This window comes from Phaethon lepturus, unplaced genomic scaffold (genome assembly GCF_000687285.1).
Source record: "Phaethon lepturus isolate BGI_N335 unplaced genomic scaffold, ASM68728v1 scaffold41302, whole genome shotgun sequence".
Lineage (NCBI taxonomy): Eukaryota > Metazoa > Chordata > Aves > Phaethontiformes > Phaethontidae > Phaethon > Phaethon lepturus.
This window is the reverse complement of record NW_010523360.1, coordinates 242-11,966: the sequence shown is the minus strand read 5'-3', so window position 1 is coordinate 11,966 and position 11,725 is coordinate 242. Positions and strand designations below refer to the sequence as shown.

Sequence of the window (11,725 nt, the reverse complement as noted above, 5' to 3'; positions counted from 1 at the left end):
GACAGGAGCCCCACGGAGCCAGGGCCACTAGGGCAAGAGGTTTCAGGCGTGATTTGCTCTGCACGCCCAATGCCACACATGGCATGGAGCAGCTGGGCAGCTCCCACAGGCGCCTGTCACAGAGCGAGGCCGGAACTGCCCTCCTGTTAACACCACTTTTCTTTCCCCAGGAATCCCTCCGGCCAGCGCTGGGGACAGGCAGCCCTGCAGCCCCCCAGCCTTCCCCTCACGCCCTTCGCAGTTCTGGAGGACCCTCCTCCCGCTCAGGAGCCCCCTCCTGGGCAGCACACACCTCCCCAAAGGTGAGCTGGGGGTGGGCTGCGCCCCGTGGAACTGCCCCAGCATCCGCACTGGAGCGGGAAGTCAGGGCTTTACTAACTGTGTGACATACAGATGGCAAAATTTGGGTGTTAAGAGCTGCAGGTACGGGGACTTGGGACCAGCTGTGTAATTAGCACTGGGGCCCCACCATGCTGGGGCAGGAGGGTCCGCCCTATAAGCATTTTGGCAGCAGCGAGGGCAGGGAGGGGGCAGGCAGAGCCAAAAACCAGCAGCCACTGGGCCCCACAGCTCAGCCTCCATCTCAGGCCACACCTCACCACAGGACAGTGGCCACACATGGAGTTGTTTCACCCAATTCACCCCCAGTCTGGGGACGAGCAGACGGGGGCACAACCACTTTTCTTCTTTTCCCTACCTGCCCACAAGGCCTTTCTAGGAGAAGCTTCACAAGAATTCATAGCTCAGTCCAAGGAACCAGCAAAACGCTCAGACAGATTTCCTCCACTGTGGTGGAAGCTGTGCTGAGTGTTTAATAAATGGCTTCAGCCTCTTGCTTTTTGCTTCTTGACCTTTTTGTGTATATATCAACACATAGACACAGGGCCTCCCAGCCTCACCTGGGCACATACAGGACCTGGCTCAAGGGTGAGCCATGCCAGTGTAAGGACCTGTCAGCCCCTGCTCCCACAGCCCCTCCATCTCCAGACACTCTCCCTGCATGAGTACAGGGATATAAAGGGGTGAAGTAGGGGTTGAGCAGAGCTGATGATAAACCGCAACAGCATCCTGGCAGTTACAAAGGGTGCAGCTCTTATCAGCCTGCCTCAGCATGTTTGGGCTGCTCCAGCCAAAGGGAGACAGCACAGGCTCAGCCTAGAAAGAACAAAACAGAGCTACAACCACAGAGCCTGTGCCCTATCCCACGCCCTAGCAGAATGCAAAAAGTTTTTAGTCTAGACTAAGGAGAGAGCCAGCCCCACAGTGTGCCAGGGCCAAGACCTGCAGCCCAGGGGCCAGTGAGGAGCAGAGGCTGGAGCTTGTAACAGGAGGGGGTCAAGACAGGGAACATTTGCTTACAATCTTTATTGAAGTCATACAAAAGTTGCCAAAAAGTGAAAAAATACACTATATACAAAACCATTTTCCTTGTAAGGAGAGGAGTGTCCAAGGTTAAAGAATTATCATACTGTGCTTTCAACTGCAGCCCCTGATTCTGCTTGTGGCCTTTTCTCTGTCTAAAAGAAAAGACAAGGTTTTGCTTTTAAAAAACAAGACACTGCTCTTACAGCACCAATTCATGCAGCAGTTCAAAGTTTCTGTAATTTGAAGACTTAATTCATGCTTTGCCAGTCTTCAGAGCCCAACACTATCCTAAAATACCAACATTAACAATTGTAGCCCCAGTGAGAAGTATTAAAACCCAGGAGTATTAGAAATACTTCGGGGAAAGGCCCTGTGCTGCAGTGCCCCCCAACTCAACACCCCAAACATGTTTCTGTCCCACCACCCCACAGGTTGCAAGTCTCCACAGCTGGTGTCTTTCCAGCCTGCGCGGTGTCAGCCACCACGGCACAACACGCATCCTGCCAGCCGGGGAATACTCCCCCTCTGATCTGGGAGGCTTTACAAAGACCAGCAGGCAATAAAACTAGTACATCTACCAGGCACAAAACCATGCCTGAACAGAGGGGAGAACAAAAAACACCAAACAATAAGCATGGCACAGACTCCTGACTCAGCTGCCCACCTCCTCTTCCATTTTTTCTGCAACCTCATTTCCACTGGGAGCAGCATCACCACCACCACCATTGACAGCCGGTTCTGGTTTAGATTTCTTAGCTTCATTGTCTCCCTGTTGAGTCTCCTCCTCTGGTTTCCTCTGAAGACAAAATTGTTTAGTCTTCACTATGTACAAATTAAAGTTTAATTTTTTTTTTTTTGTAGAAAGTTAGCATCCAGATGTCATTGCACATTATCTATTCAACCCCTACTTGCCAGGTTTGAGACAGATACTTAAGTGGTAGGATTTAACCAAAGCTCTGAAGCTTTGGTAATAGAGGTCTCCACCATGAAGGATTTCCAGTAAGACATTATTTAGGTGCTAGTATCTATAGTGCTGAATTATCCTTAGTTATACTTTGGCAAGGAAACATGCGACAGCTGAGCCAGGCACCAGTTAAGGGGTAGATTTAGGGCATCTATGACACAGTCACCCGTGTAAGGCAGATCAAAATTGCTCCAGGCAAACCTGACCTAAAGAGGCTAACAGAACCCAGGCCAGGCTGTGCCACAGCAGCGTACAAAATAAAAACTAAGATCCCATAGGGGATAATTCTAGTTATATTTGCAAACAATTCTAGAAAAAACATATAACTTTACAAGGAACCTAGTGCTCAATGCATTCTCTCTGCAAAAGGCAGTTTATCATTGCTACCATTAGACTGGCTTTGCTGTTTATTAAGTCCAATTCTCCATTTCCACTTGGAAAGAAGGGAACCCAACTCAGCCTGGTTGCTTGCCCTTTTCTTAAGATCTGTAGGCCACCCTGCTCTTCTTGCAGGTCCTCTGCAGAGGAGGGTACTTGCTCAGAGAACACCTGCAGAAGCCACACAACTCAGCTCAGAAGTTAAACCGGTGTGGGTCAGGCGGGGTGCTGAGCCATCAGGAACTAGTCTCCTGGAGGCTGGATGGTTCCCAGACTGATTGGCTCCCAGTGGAAAGGAGTTTCAGGCGCTACTTCTGGTTTTACTTTTAGAGTGTTTTTTCCATTATAGAACTAAGTTAAGGGGGAAAAAAAAAAAGCTTTAGGCCAAGAAATCCAATTATACAGAGCAAGCCAGTGGTACTTTAACAAGCTGAAACGTTCAACTAGTCAGTTCTGGACTCACCTTTTTCCTGACTAGGTGAGATATATCTGTAACACACTGAGATGCACCATCAGCTGCTTTTCTTACTGGAATCTATTGCAAGACATAACATTGTCACGTAAGTAACAGCAAACAGTAATCTTTAAAGCAGGCAGGAATTCTCAACATCCATCTTAAATGAACTCACTGTGGAAACAGAACCACTATCTTCACTTTGTGCAAAGCCAGATGTAGTTCCAACCTTGAGAAAAAGCAGAAGAAAAACAGTGGAAGAAGTTCTGGCTATATATTCACACAAAACCATATATGCTAGTTTAGAAAGGGACAGAAAACCCAACTCTCTCCTGTCTCAACACTGCATTCTGCTCCTACACTTGTACACAGATGAAAAGCTCACACGGCGACGTGACACTCGGTCCATTCTCATATTTGGCTGACCTACCATCTCCAGCCCTGACACATTTGCTATAGAAGCCTATCAAACTCCAGTTTAGTTTGGAACAATTAATGTTGGTGTATTGACTAACTATCCTCTCGTTAGATGTCAGCTGCCTCCGTGTTTCCTTCTCACAAACGGAGCCCGTATCATCTGTAAGCAACCAACAGCCCCCAACCTGTACAATTAAGTCTGAGTTCTTCCCATTACTGGTTTACTTTAGGCCTCACTGGAAGAATGTTTGGTTAAAAGGAGACAGCAGGACACTAACCAGAGTTGCCTTCAGTGCCAGCTCAGCTACTCTTGCACTCTTCTGAGACTCCTTTGAATCTTCTATCTTTTCTTTAATTTCAGGAAGCAGCCCCTTCAGTTCTTCAATCTCCTTCTCATCTTCAGGGGACCCACTTTCTGTCGTCTTTATTCGTTCAGTAAGCATTGCTAGGATGAAACAGTGACGGAAAAAAACCTCAAGACAAAGTAGCTGGCCAGTTCTCAACACCCACAGAGGCAAGTGTCTGCTAACACACACTGTTTCAACAATTCTGATTATCAGTATAGCTCGTTACCAGTTTCAGACCAGCAAACAATTCGCACGGCAATGTAGTAAGCATATCCAACTAATTTTAGGACAGTTTAAACGAAGTCTGCTTTCACTCGTGAAAGCTCTGACATTCGCCAGGCAGTTTTAGAAACCTACTTACCCATTCTCTTGTCAATGACTTCTACGGATTTACCAAACTGCAAAACCGCCTCATCGAACTGGCTGTTGTAGTGGTACGCCAGCGCCAGCTGGTAGTGGCTCTCAGCCAGCAGGCGGTCATGAGCCTCCAGGTACTTCTGCTGCAGGGCCAGGCAGGCCTGGAACTCTTCTATAGCCTGCGTGTAGTTTTCTATAGGAGAAAGCCATAAAGTCTTTACCAACCACACTCGTACATCCAGACAAGAAAGATCTAAGCCCTTATTCGGTTACTCTTATTTCATCGCACTTTTATATAGTCTGAAAGCAGAAACACTGTTGAATACAGCAGTTGAGTTCAGCGATGGGCTGCTTTCAGATATCAAGTGACACCACTCACAGTCCAGCGCAGTCCCCCTGCACCGCAGAAAAAGATTGTTCCAAGTCCAGATCCTCTAGTTCTCTCGAGAGTGCTTTGTCCATTTACAGCAACACAGTAAAGCAAGCAGCCAAGCCAAAACCAGGCACAGAAATCCTGCTATTTCACCTACCACCATAATTGAGTGCAATTTGAATCTAGAGCTAAGGACAGGCCCCTGCCACCTCCCAGTCAAGCTCGCCATTCAGGGTATTCTAGTGACATAAAACACAACTCCCATTTTGTAGCCCTTGTCCAGGAAACTGTCACATTATTTCTAATGTTTGCCATAGAGGAAGATTACACCCTACTTGGATTTAAAAAGATTAAAACACGTTTTTAAATGAAGGGCAGATAAGGAAAACACCTGAGTCTTGCTTCACACTCCTTTTTTCTCCTGCATAACACATCTGGGTCTTTCCTGATCAGACTCTAGTATTTTGGAAAGTTTAAGACAGTCAGCCACTTTTTATTTGCAGTCTTTATGTTCTGGAACTGGCATGATACCAACACCTCCCATCGAGCTCAAGGGCTCACTACTTCAACAAGGAGAGAGTCCTTCTCAGTTTCTGACGCTAACCAAATCTTGCCTATAAAGCAGAACACAAGGCTGTTTTTGATCTGGTAACAGATTACTTCTTACTCAAAGCTGTCTTTCACTGTTCTGGAAAAGCATGGACTATCCTGTTTAGGGTGCTGACGTGTTCATCTGTTGATTCTGAAGTTTCTCAAATGGCTGCACTATCATAATTAAACAAAGGGTATTTTGTTTCCATCTTAACAGCCTTAACTCACCTCCACTCATTTTAAGGTAAGAAATAGAGGACAAAGTGGAACTGTCCATGAGAATTAGTATTACTTACCAGATTCAATGCTAACTTCTCCCAACTTTAGATGAGCTTGAGCTGCATGGAGCTGAGCTTCTTTTGTTTCTTGTCTAAACCAAGAAAAAAAAAAAGTAGTTTTCAAATCCTGATCAGAATATGCCACATTCACTAATTGCTTATACCACACCTGAATTTCCAATTAGTTTCTCTAGCAGATATCCAAATTGGGACTTAAGCCTTTACCTCTTGTAGATGACTTTTGCTAACTCCAGCATGTCCCAGGCTAGCTCAAGATTTCCAATTTCATCCTCCTCACTTTCCTGTAAAGACTAGAAATACATTAAAGATTAAGTGACTTGGTTATGTATCACATCAAACACCACCAAGTTTCTTAACAGTGTTGTCAAGGAATAAGTTTCTTTAAGAGGTAAAACAGTTCTGCCCAAGTTTACAGCGCTGAGCAAGATTCTACAACACGGACTACACGTAACGCTGCCCCTTCCTTAGGCGATACTGGTTTTCAAAAGTCGCTTCCTACACAAAGTGAAATGGACTAAATGAAATACAACTGAGCTTTTACAAAGACATTAGCATGACATTAAGGGAAATACTGCACGCTTCCATGAGCACCGTTATCAGAGCTCAGCAACCTCACCTTGTCTTCCACTGTCAATTCATTCTCCTTATCTTCTTCAGCTTTATCATTTTCTTTATCTTCCTCTTCAGATTCTTCTGTTTCTATAAGGAAAGTAGATGAATGAGAACACTTCTTGTTACTACACTTGCTTCACATGGAGTCAGGTAGAATATAACATATCCAGCCCTTATCCTTCCAGTGATAGGTTAGATGTGTGATGCAAGAAGAGCATAGATACATTTGCAGCAGCAGCAGCCATCTTGCTGAAAATGTTGTGCACTGTGGACTAAAGTAGTTCCAGACTACCTTAGTCCTTGTTTTAAGTTTAACCTCAAGCTACCTAGAATGGAAACTTACCTAGAATTCAGTGCTCACAAATGCACTGTGAGCTCCCACTGAAGCCATGGGATCCTGAGCAGCCCTGGAGGTACTGGGCAGCTGCTGGACTTCATGCTACAGATAACAAGCGTTTTCAGCAAGATAGCTGCCAAGCTGTGTACAAATAAGACTGTTTCTGAATTCGTGTTCCTCATGTCAGACATTTAAGTGGCAAAGTTATTAATGAAGCTGCTGTTGTGTAGCACTGATTTGGCTTCTGATAATGTGTAGGCACGTTGCATGATCTATGCTACCAGTGGAAAACATTTTGGGAAAATGTGCAGTGAAGGAGTATGGCTAATAACTTTAGAGTACTGGTTGACCTGCATGCTGAAGTCACACACTTAACGCCGGTATCATGACCACTGACTAATTCCAGAATAATTGGAGCTCGATGGGGTGGAGACTAGAGAAGTCATGAGCTTGTCAGACTAACTCCCAAAAAGCACACACCTACCACTGAGAAGGCCAAACCTGTAAGTATGAGGACAGCTCAAAGGCAAAACAGAAGAGATGTTAGGAAGCTGAAGTCAATTTTAAGCAGTGGAAGGAGTCCAGAATGACCAGGCACCGGACCAGGATGCTCAAGCGTGTCCTCACACCAACAGAGTTGGAACAAAAGGAAGCGGTATGCATACATAAGCAGCCTTTCACAGGATGACGAGGAGTGGATAGCTACTCTTAGTTTATGTTCAGTCATAGTCTGTCCAGACAGACCTCGTTATAGGCAGCTGCTTCACCATTGAGTGTCACTGTGCTCAGCAGTACAAATCCTTTCAGTGGCCAGAACTATTCAGTCTGAATATTTGCCACTCCTAAAATAAGGCTCTTCCTGTGCAGCTGAGCTACTGACAAGCAAAGTTTCAATCATGAGCTCATCAATTAACTTGTGCAGTAGAAAGCACTGGCCTACTAAGACCATGCAAGTATTACTTCAGCAAAGTGTGCAAGTTTTACCAGGTTACTTTAACATAATCCTGAAAACAGCTATAGTGAAGCAGGGAAGCAGAATGGCAGAAAAACCTAGATAGCTGGAAGACTCTACTAGATAGCAGCAACAAGCCTTCAGGTTCCAGGGTAAATTAAGTTTAGATTTCCCAATCAAATTACCACCAGAAAGACTCAAATGGAGAGTTCCCCCCCCCCCAAATTTACTATTTTGTTATGTATTTCAGTTGTTCTTATTTTTCTGCTCCACTGTTTTAAAATAAAATACGGTTATAACCGGAGGCAACTTGTGCTTCAAGTTATTTGAAGGTTAGTGCAACAAACCCAGACGCATGCAAGTGAACATCCATTCAGTATTCTCCACCAGCCTAGCCATTACTTACACCTTTCACAGGGCTGTAAGTTTGCTTTCAAGACTTGCTTTGCAGTTAGTTAAGCGTTAGTCTAGAGAAACTGAGACTATTCACTATTCCTTGAAACTTTACTTGGATGTAAAATCCTTCAAGAGCCCCTTTACTGTGCCTTTTCCTTATTCTAAGGCAAACAGAAAATTCTGAATGGAACACTTTTTACCCGTTGTTAGCCAAATCCATCAAGTTATCCACCCACAAGTACTTCTCTCCTGTTACCTTCTCCCTCTTCCATCAGGTCATCTTTCTCTTCTTTTTCTACCTTAGCACCTTCACCCTCTTCCATCAGGTCATCTTTCTTTTCCTCTTTTTCTACCTTAGCAGCTACTTCAGCCTTTTCTTCCATGGTATTAGATGGCTCTTTGCCCTCTGTGGGCACAGGTTCCTTTGAAGACTCTGTTTCTTTAGGTTCGTCTGGCTTCTCTTCTGTAGCTGTCTCTACCAGCTCTTGCTTCTCCTCCACCTTCTTCTGTTCAGCTGCCTCCACCTCCACTTCCACAGCTTCTTTCTGCTCCACAGCAACTGCTGCCTGCACTTCTGCTACTGCCTTGTCTTCCACAGCTGCCTCTGCCTGCCCTTCTACAGCCTCTCCCTTTTCCACAGCTGGCTCTTTCTCTGTTGCTTCTGCTGTCTGCTCTCCTGCCTCTCCCTTCTCTTCCACAACTGCTTCTCCAGCTTCAGCCTCCAGCACTTCCACAGCTGCCTTTGCCTCCTTGTCCGACACTTCTGTCGTTCTCTCCTTCTCCTCCTCAGTTGCCTCTGCTACCTTGTCTTCAGGCACCACCTTCTGCTCTTTTTCTATTACCTTCTCTTCCACAGCTGCCTCCTCTTTTGTAGCCTCCTTTTCCACAGCTACCTGCTGCTTCTGCTCTTCTGAAGTTACTTCTTTTTCCACAGAAGCCTCCATCTTGTCTTCAGTCTCTTCAAGCTTTACCTCTTTGCCAGCACTTGCTGCTTCTGTTGTTTTTTCTTCTGTCATCTCTTCCATTTCAACATCCTCTTTGATTTCCTTCTCAGTGAGTACTGGAGACTCTTCTGTAGACTTTTTGGCCTCTTCTTTTTCCCCCATGGCGTTATATACCTGTTCTCTCAACTCCTCCCTTGCTTCTTCTACATGATTGAGGAAGCATAAACATTTCTTCGAGTTTAGTGATAAAGACATTAAAGGGCACTGACAATACCACCCTCAGACCCTCCAGTGTGTTGGTTTGTCATCAAGTTAGACGACATTCTCAAAAGCTCCATTTTCTAAGTACAAGGAATTAGGACACAACCAACATAGTAACTTCAACTAAGCAAATCCCTTCCCCTTCCCCAGACGGCATTATCGCAAGCGGCCGCTCAAGCAGCGTGCAGTTTTGCGCGCTAGCGTTTTTAGTCACAGCTAAGCAAGAGGTGCCAGTGTTTCAATAGTCTGGATTGACAGGAATTCCTGTATTATCTCCAGCTGCAGGTAGTATAAAATAGCTACTGTTCTTGGACTTACTACACACACGCACCGTACTGCTACAAGGTTACAAAGCAGTTCAAGTTGACTGTGAAGCTTAAGGAAGCAAGTTTGAATGCAGTGTTTCAGGACACAAACACCTGGTGACCTTTTACACATGCTTTCAGTGACCAGTTCCTTGAAGAAGTTTTAGAGGTTTTGTTCAATCTTTAAGCAAGATTAGGAGAACAAAAATAAAGTCCATTCAGGCTGCTAAGAGTTTCAACAGAATGATCCAGGCTACCTAAGATACCAATGGGCTGAACTTGGATCGTTCAGATGAGAAAACGCAGCTTGGTGCCTCCACGACATGGCAGACAGCTTTACATACCATCAACAGTTGGTAAAGCAGAATCATCTTCAACTTTTTCTCCTCCCTCTTCAACCTGCACTCCTTCTAAGGCATTTCCCAGCACACCGTTTTCCATTCTAAAGGGAACAAAAGTTTGTTATTCCTTAGCTCTTGTAGTAACACCATTTTACCTGCACAAGCTGTAATGCCATGGCCCATCCCACCCAGTATAACCCCGCGTATATGAAGTTCTAACGTAACCCTGATCATACACGGGAGGACTCCTGTTAAGCCAGGCAGACTCTCAATCAAGTGAGAAACTGTTAGCATACCTTGCCAACTCCAGCAGAGATTTTCCATAGTAAAAAAAAGCTTCTGCACACTCATCCGCTGTCTCACCATATTTTTTACCCCTACAAAAGTAAGGAAGAATTATTCACCTGTGCCTGCTTTAGATTTTGATACATGAACTTGAAAGCTAAAAATTCCTGGACAGGAAGAATCAGTTTCTTAGCTCATCTCCCATTGTCTCGATCAAATAACGAAAGTTGCTCTCACTTAGCTAGATGTGGCTCTCAAGCATCCAGCAAAGCAAATTAATCTAAAGCTCTAAGAGGTATCGCCCTCAGAGACTGATCCAGACTAGTAAACAAGTTATTAGAAACTAACACTATCCCATCATTTCCATGTTAACAGACATCAGAACCATACACTGCAAAACAAAATATCAAATCCCTTTTCCTCCTTAGGGAACTGCACTGGCAATTACTATCACAAAAGCTGTCTAAATCGCACACCAACTACAGCACTGTCCAACACTTGATTTAAATAGTTCATCCCCTCCTCGGTTGTATTACAAATATAGCAGCATATGTAAGGTAAAAATTTCAATCTTTCTTGTATAAGCCACATCAGTATAGTCAAGCTGAAAACCAAGCCCTACAAAAATACACAAAACTTTCTACTACTCACAGTAAGCTTGCAGCCTCCTGGAATGCATTAACAGCAGCTGGAATATTTCCCATTACCAAGTGTTTCTGTCCCAAACCCAACAGTTTCTTTGATTCTCCATCTACATCCATACTGGAGGGGGGGGCAGGGGAGGGAAACAAACAAATACAGGATTATGTTGGTTTCTATAGTAATCTTGTACTCAGCTTTCAAAAATTAGTCAGCTTCATGTAAGTGAGCTACATACATTACGCTGGTTGGAACTACCAGGGTGGGGGTGGTGTTTGGTTTTGTTTGTTTAAATCTGGACCAACTTTTAGTTCTGATGACCGAGGGCAGGCAGGCAGGTTAATTTTAACCAACTGCTGCAAGAAGCGAGTATCGGAATCCAGTATGACAAAGGATACTAGAGTTACACACCAATACACCCTGGGTACCGCACAGTGTTTCACCAGTCTCCAATGCTAGCCAAGCCAAGCAACAAAAAAAAAAAAAAAAAGAAAGAATAATTTCAAGTTATGGCTTCTCATAGCACAGCATGCTGCGTTTGAGAAGAATGATCGATGCAAGTCTTAGTTTCAGTTCAGTGCATCTCACACACCTCCACTTGTCCATCCCAGTCCAGTATCTTGAACTGGGACAAGAGGAGCTGCCCACGGAGGAGCGCTACTACACGCTGGTTGCATACCTGTACCTCCCCAATGCTTCCCCAGCACTAGCTCACAGATCAAGAACTTCCTAAACAACAGCTGGTATTTGCATATTTATTAGCCCTTGAGTTTTGTTGCACTAGATTTGTGCAGATCACTGGTAAGGGTAAGTTTTCGGCATCTTCTGCATCTGTTAAACTTCAAACCTAACCACCACTTTGGAGGGGGACCTTTTCGTTTCGCTCAGTCGCCCCTGGATTTTGCATTCTTTAGTAACCAACAACTCCGACTCCCATCTCACCTGTCTGTCTTGTCCGTGGATGTGGAAGGAGCTGCCAATTCCTCTTCCATCCTGCAAACAAAACACGGAGTAAGTGTTAACAACAGGCCACCCATTTCGTGACAGGGACTGAGCTCTCGGGGGTGCGCAGCCGGAGCCGGGGCTGGTGCTTGCTTTCAGGTGTTCA

At 45.0% G+C, this 11,725-nt stretch overlaps 1 protein-coding gene across 1 annotated transcript; it reads right to left on the bottom strand.

The window, feature by feature from the left end:
* Positions 1-1,350: 1,350 nt before the first annotated feature.
* On the bottom strand, positions 1,351-11,609 carry NASP (nuclear autoantigenic sperm protein (histone-binding)). The gene is made up of 14 exons (XM_010282101.1): positions 11,560-11,609; positions 10,630-10,740; positions 9,990-10,070; positions 9,697-9,794; positions 8,099-8,989; positions 6,162-6,244; positions 5,750-5,826; positions 5,543-5,616; positions 4,287-4,475; positions 3,857-4,023; positions 3,337-3,390; positions 3,171-3,242; positions 2,030-2,161; positions 1,351-1,517 (listed from the first exon to the last, which is right to left on the bottom strand). Exons 1-14 carry the CDS (start codon positions 11,607-11,609, stop codon positions 1,464-1,466), a joined length of 2,133 nt encoding a protein of 710 aa, XP_010280403.1. The 3' UTR covers positions 1,351-1,463.
* Positions 11,610-11,725: the final 116 nt, after the last annotated feature.

Bases quoted from the DNA above. Each gene is read 5' to 3' on its own strand.
- NASP (XM_010282101.1), bottom strand. From the start codon at position 11,609: ATGGAAGAGGAATTGGCAGCTCCTTCCACATCCACGGACAAGACAGAC. The intron at 8,990-9,696 runs GTATGTAAAGCT...TCAATCATGTAG, and splicing joins TGCTTTACCAACTGTTGATG to AAGAAGCAAGGGAGGAGTTG. The intron at 1,518-2,029 runs GTGGGCAGCTGA...CTTTTCTTTTAG, and splicing joins CAGAAAAAATGGAAGAGGAG to ACAGAGAAAAGGCCACAAGC.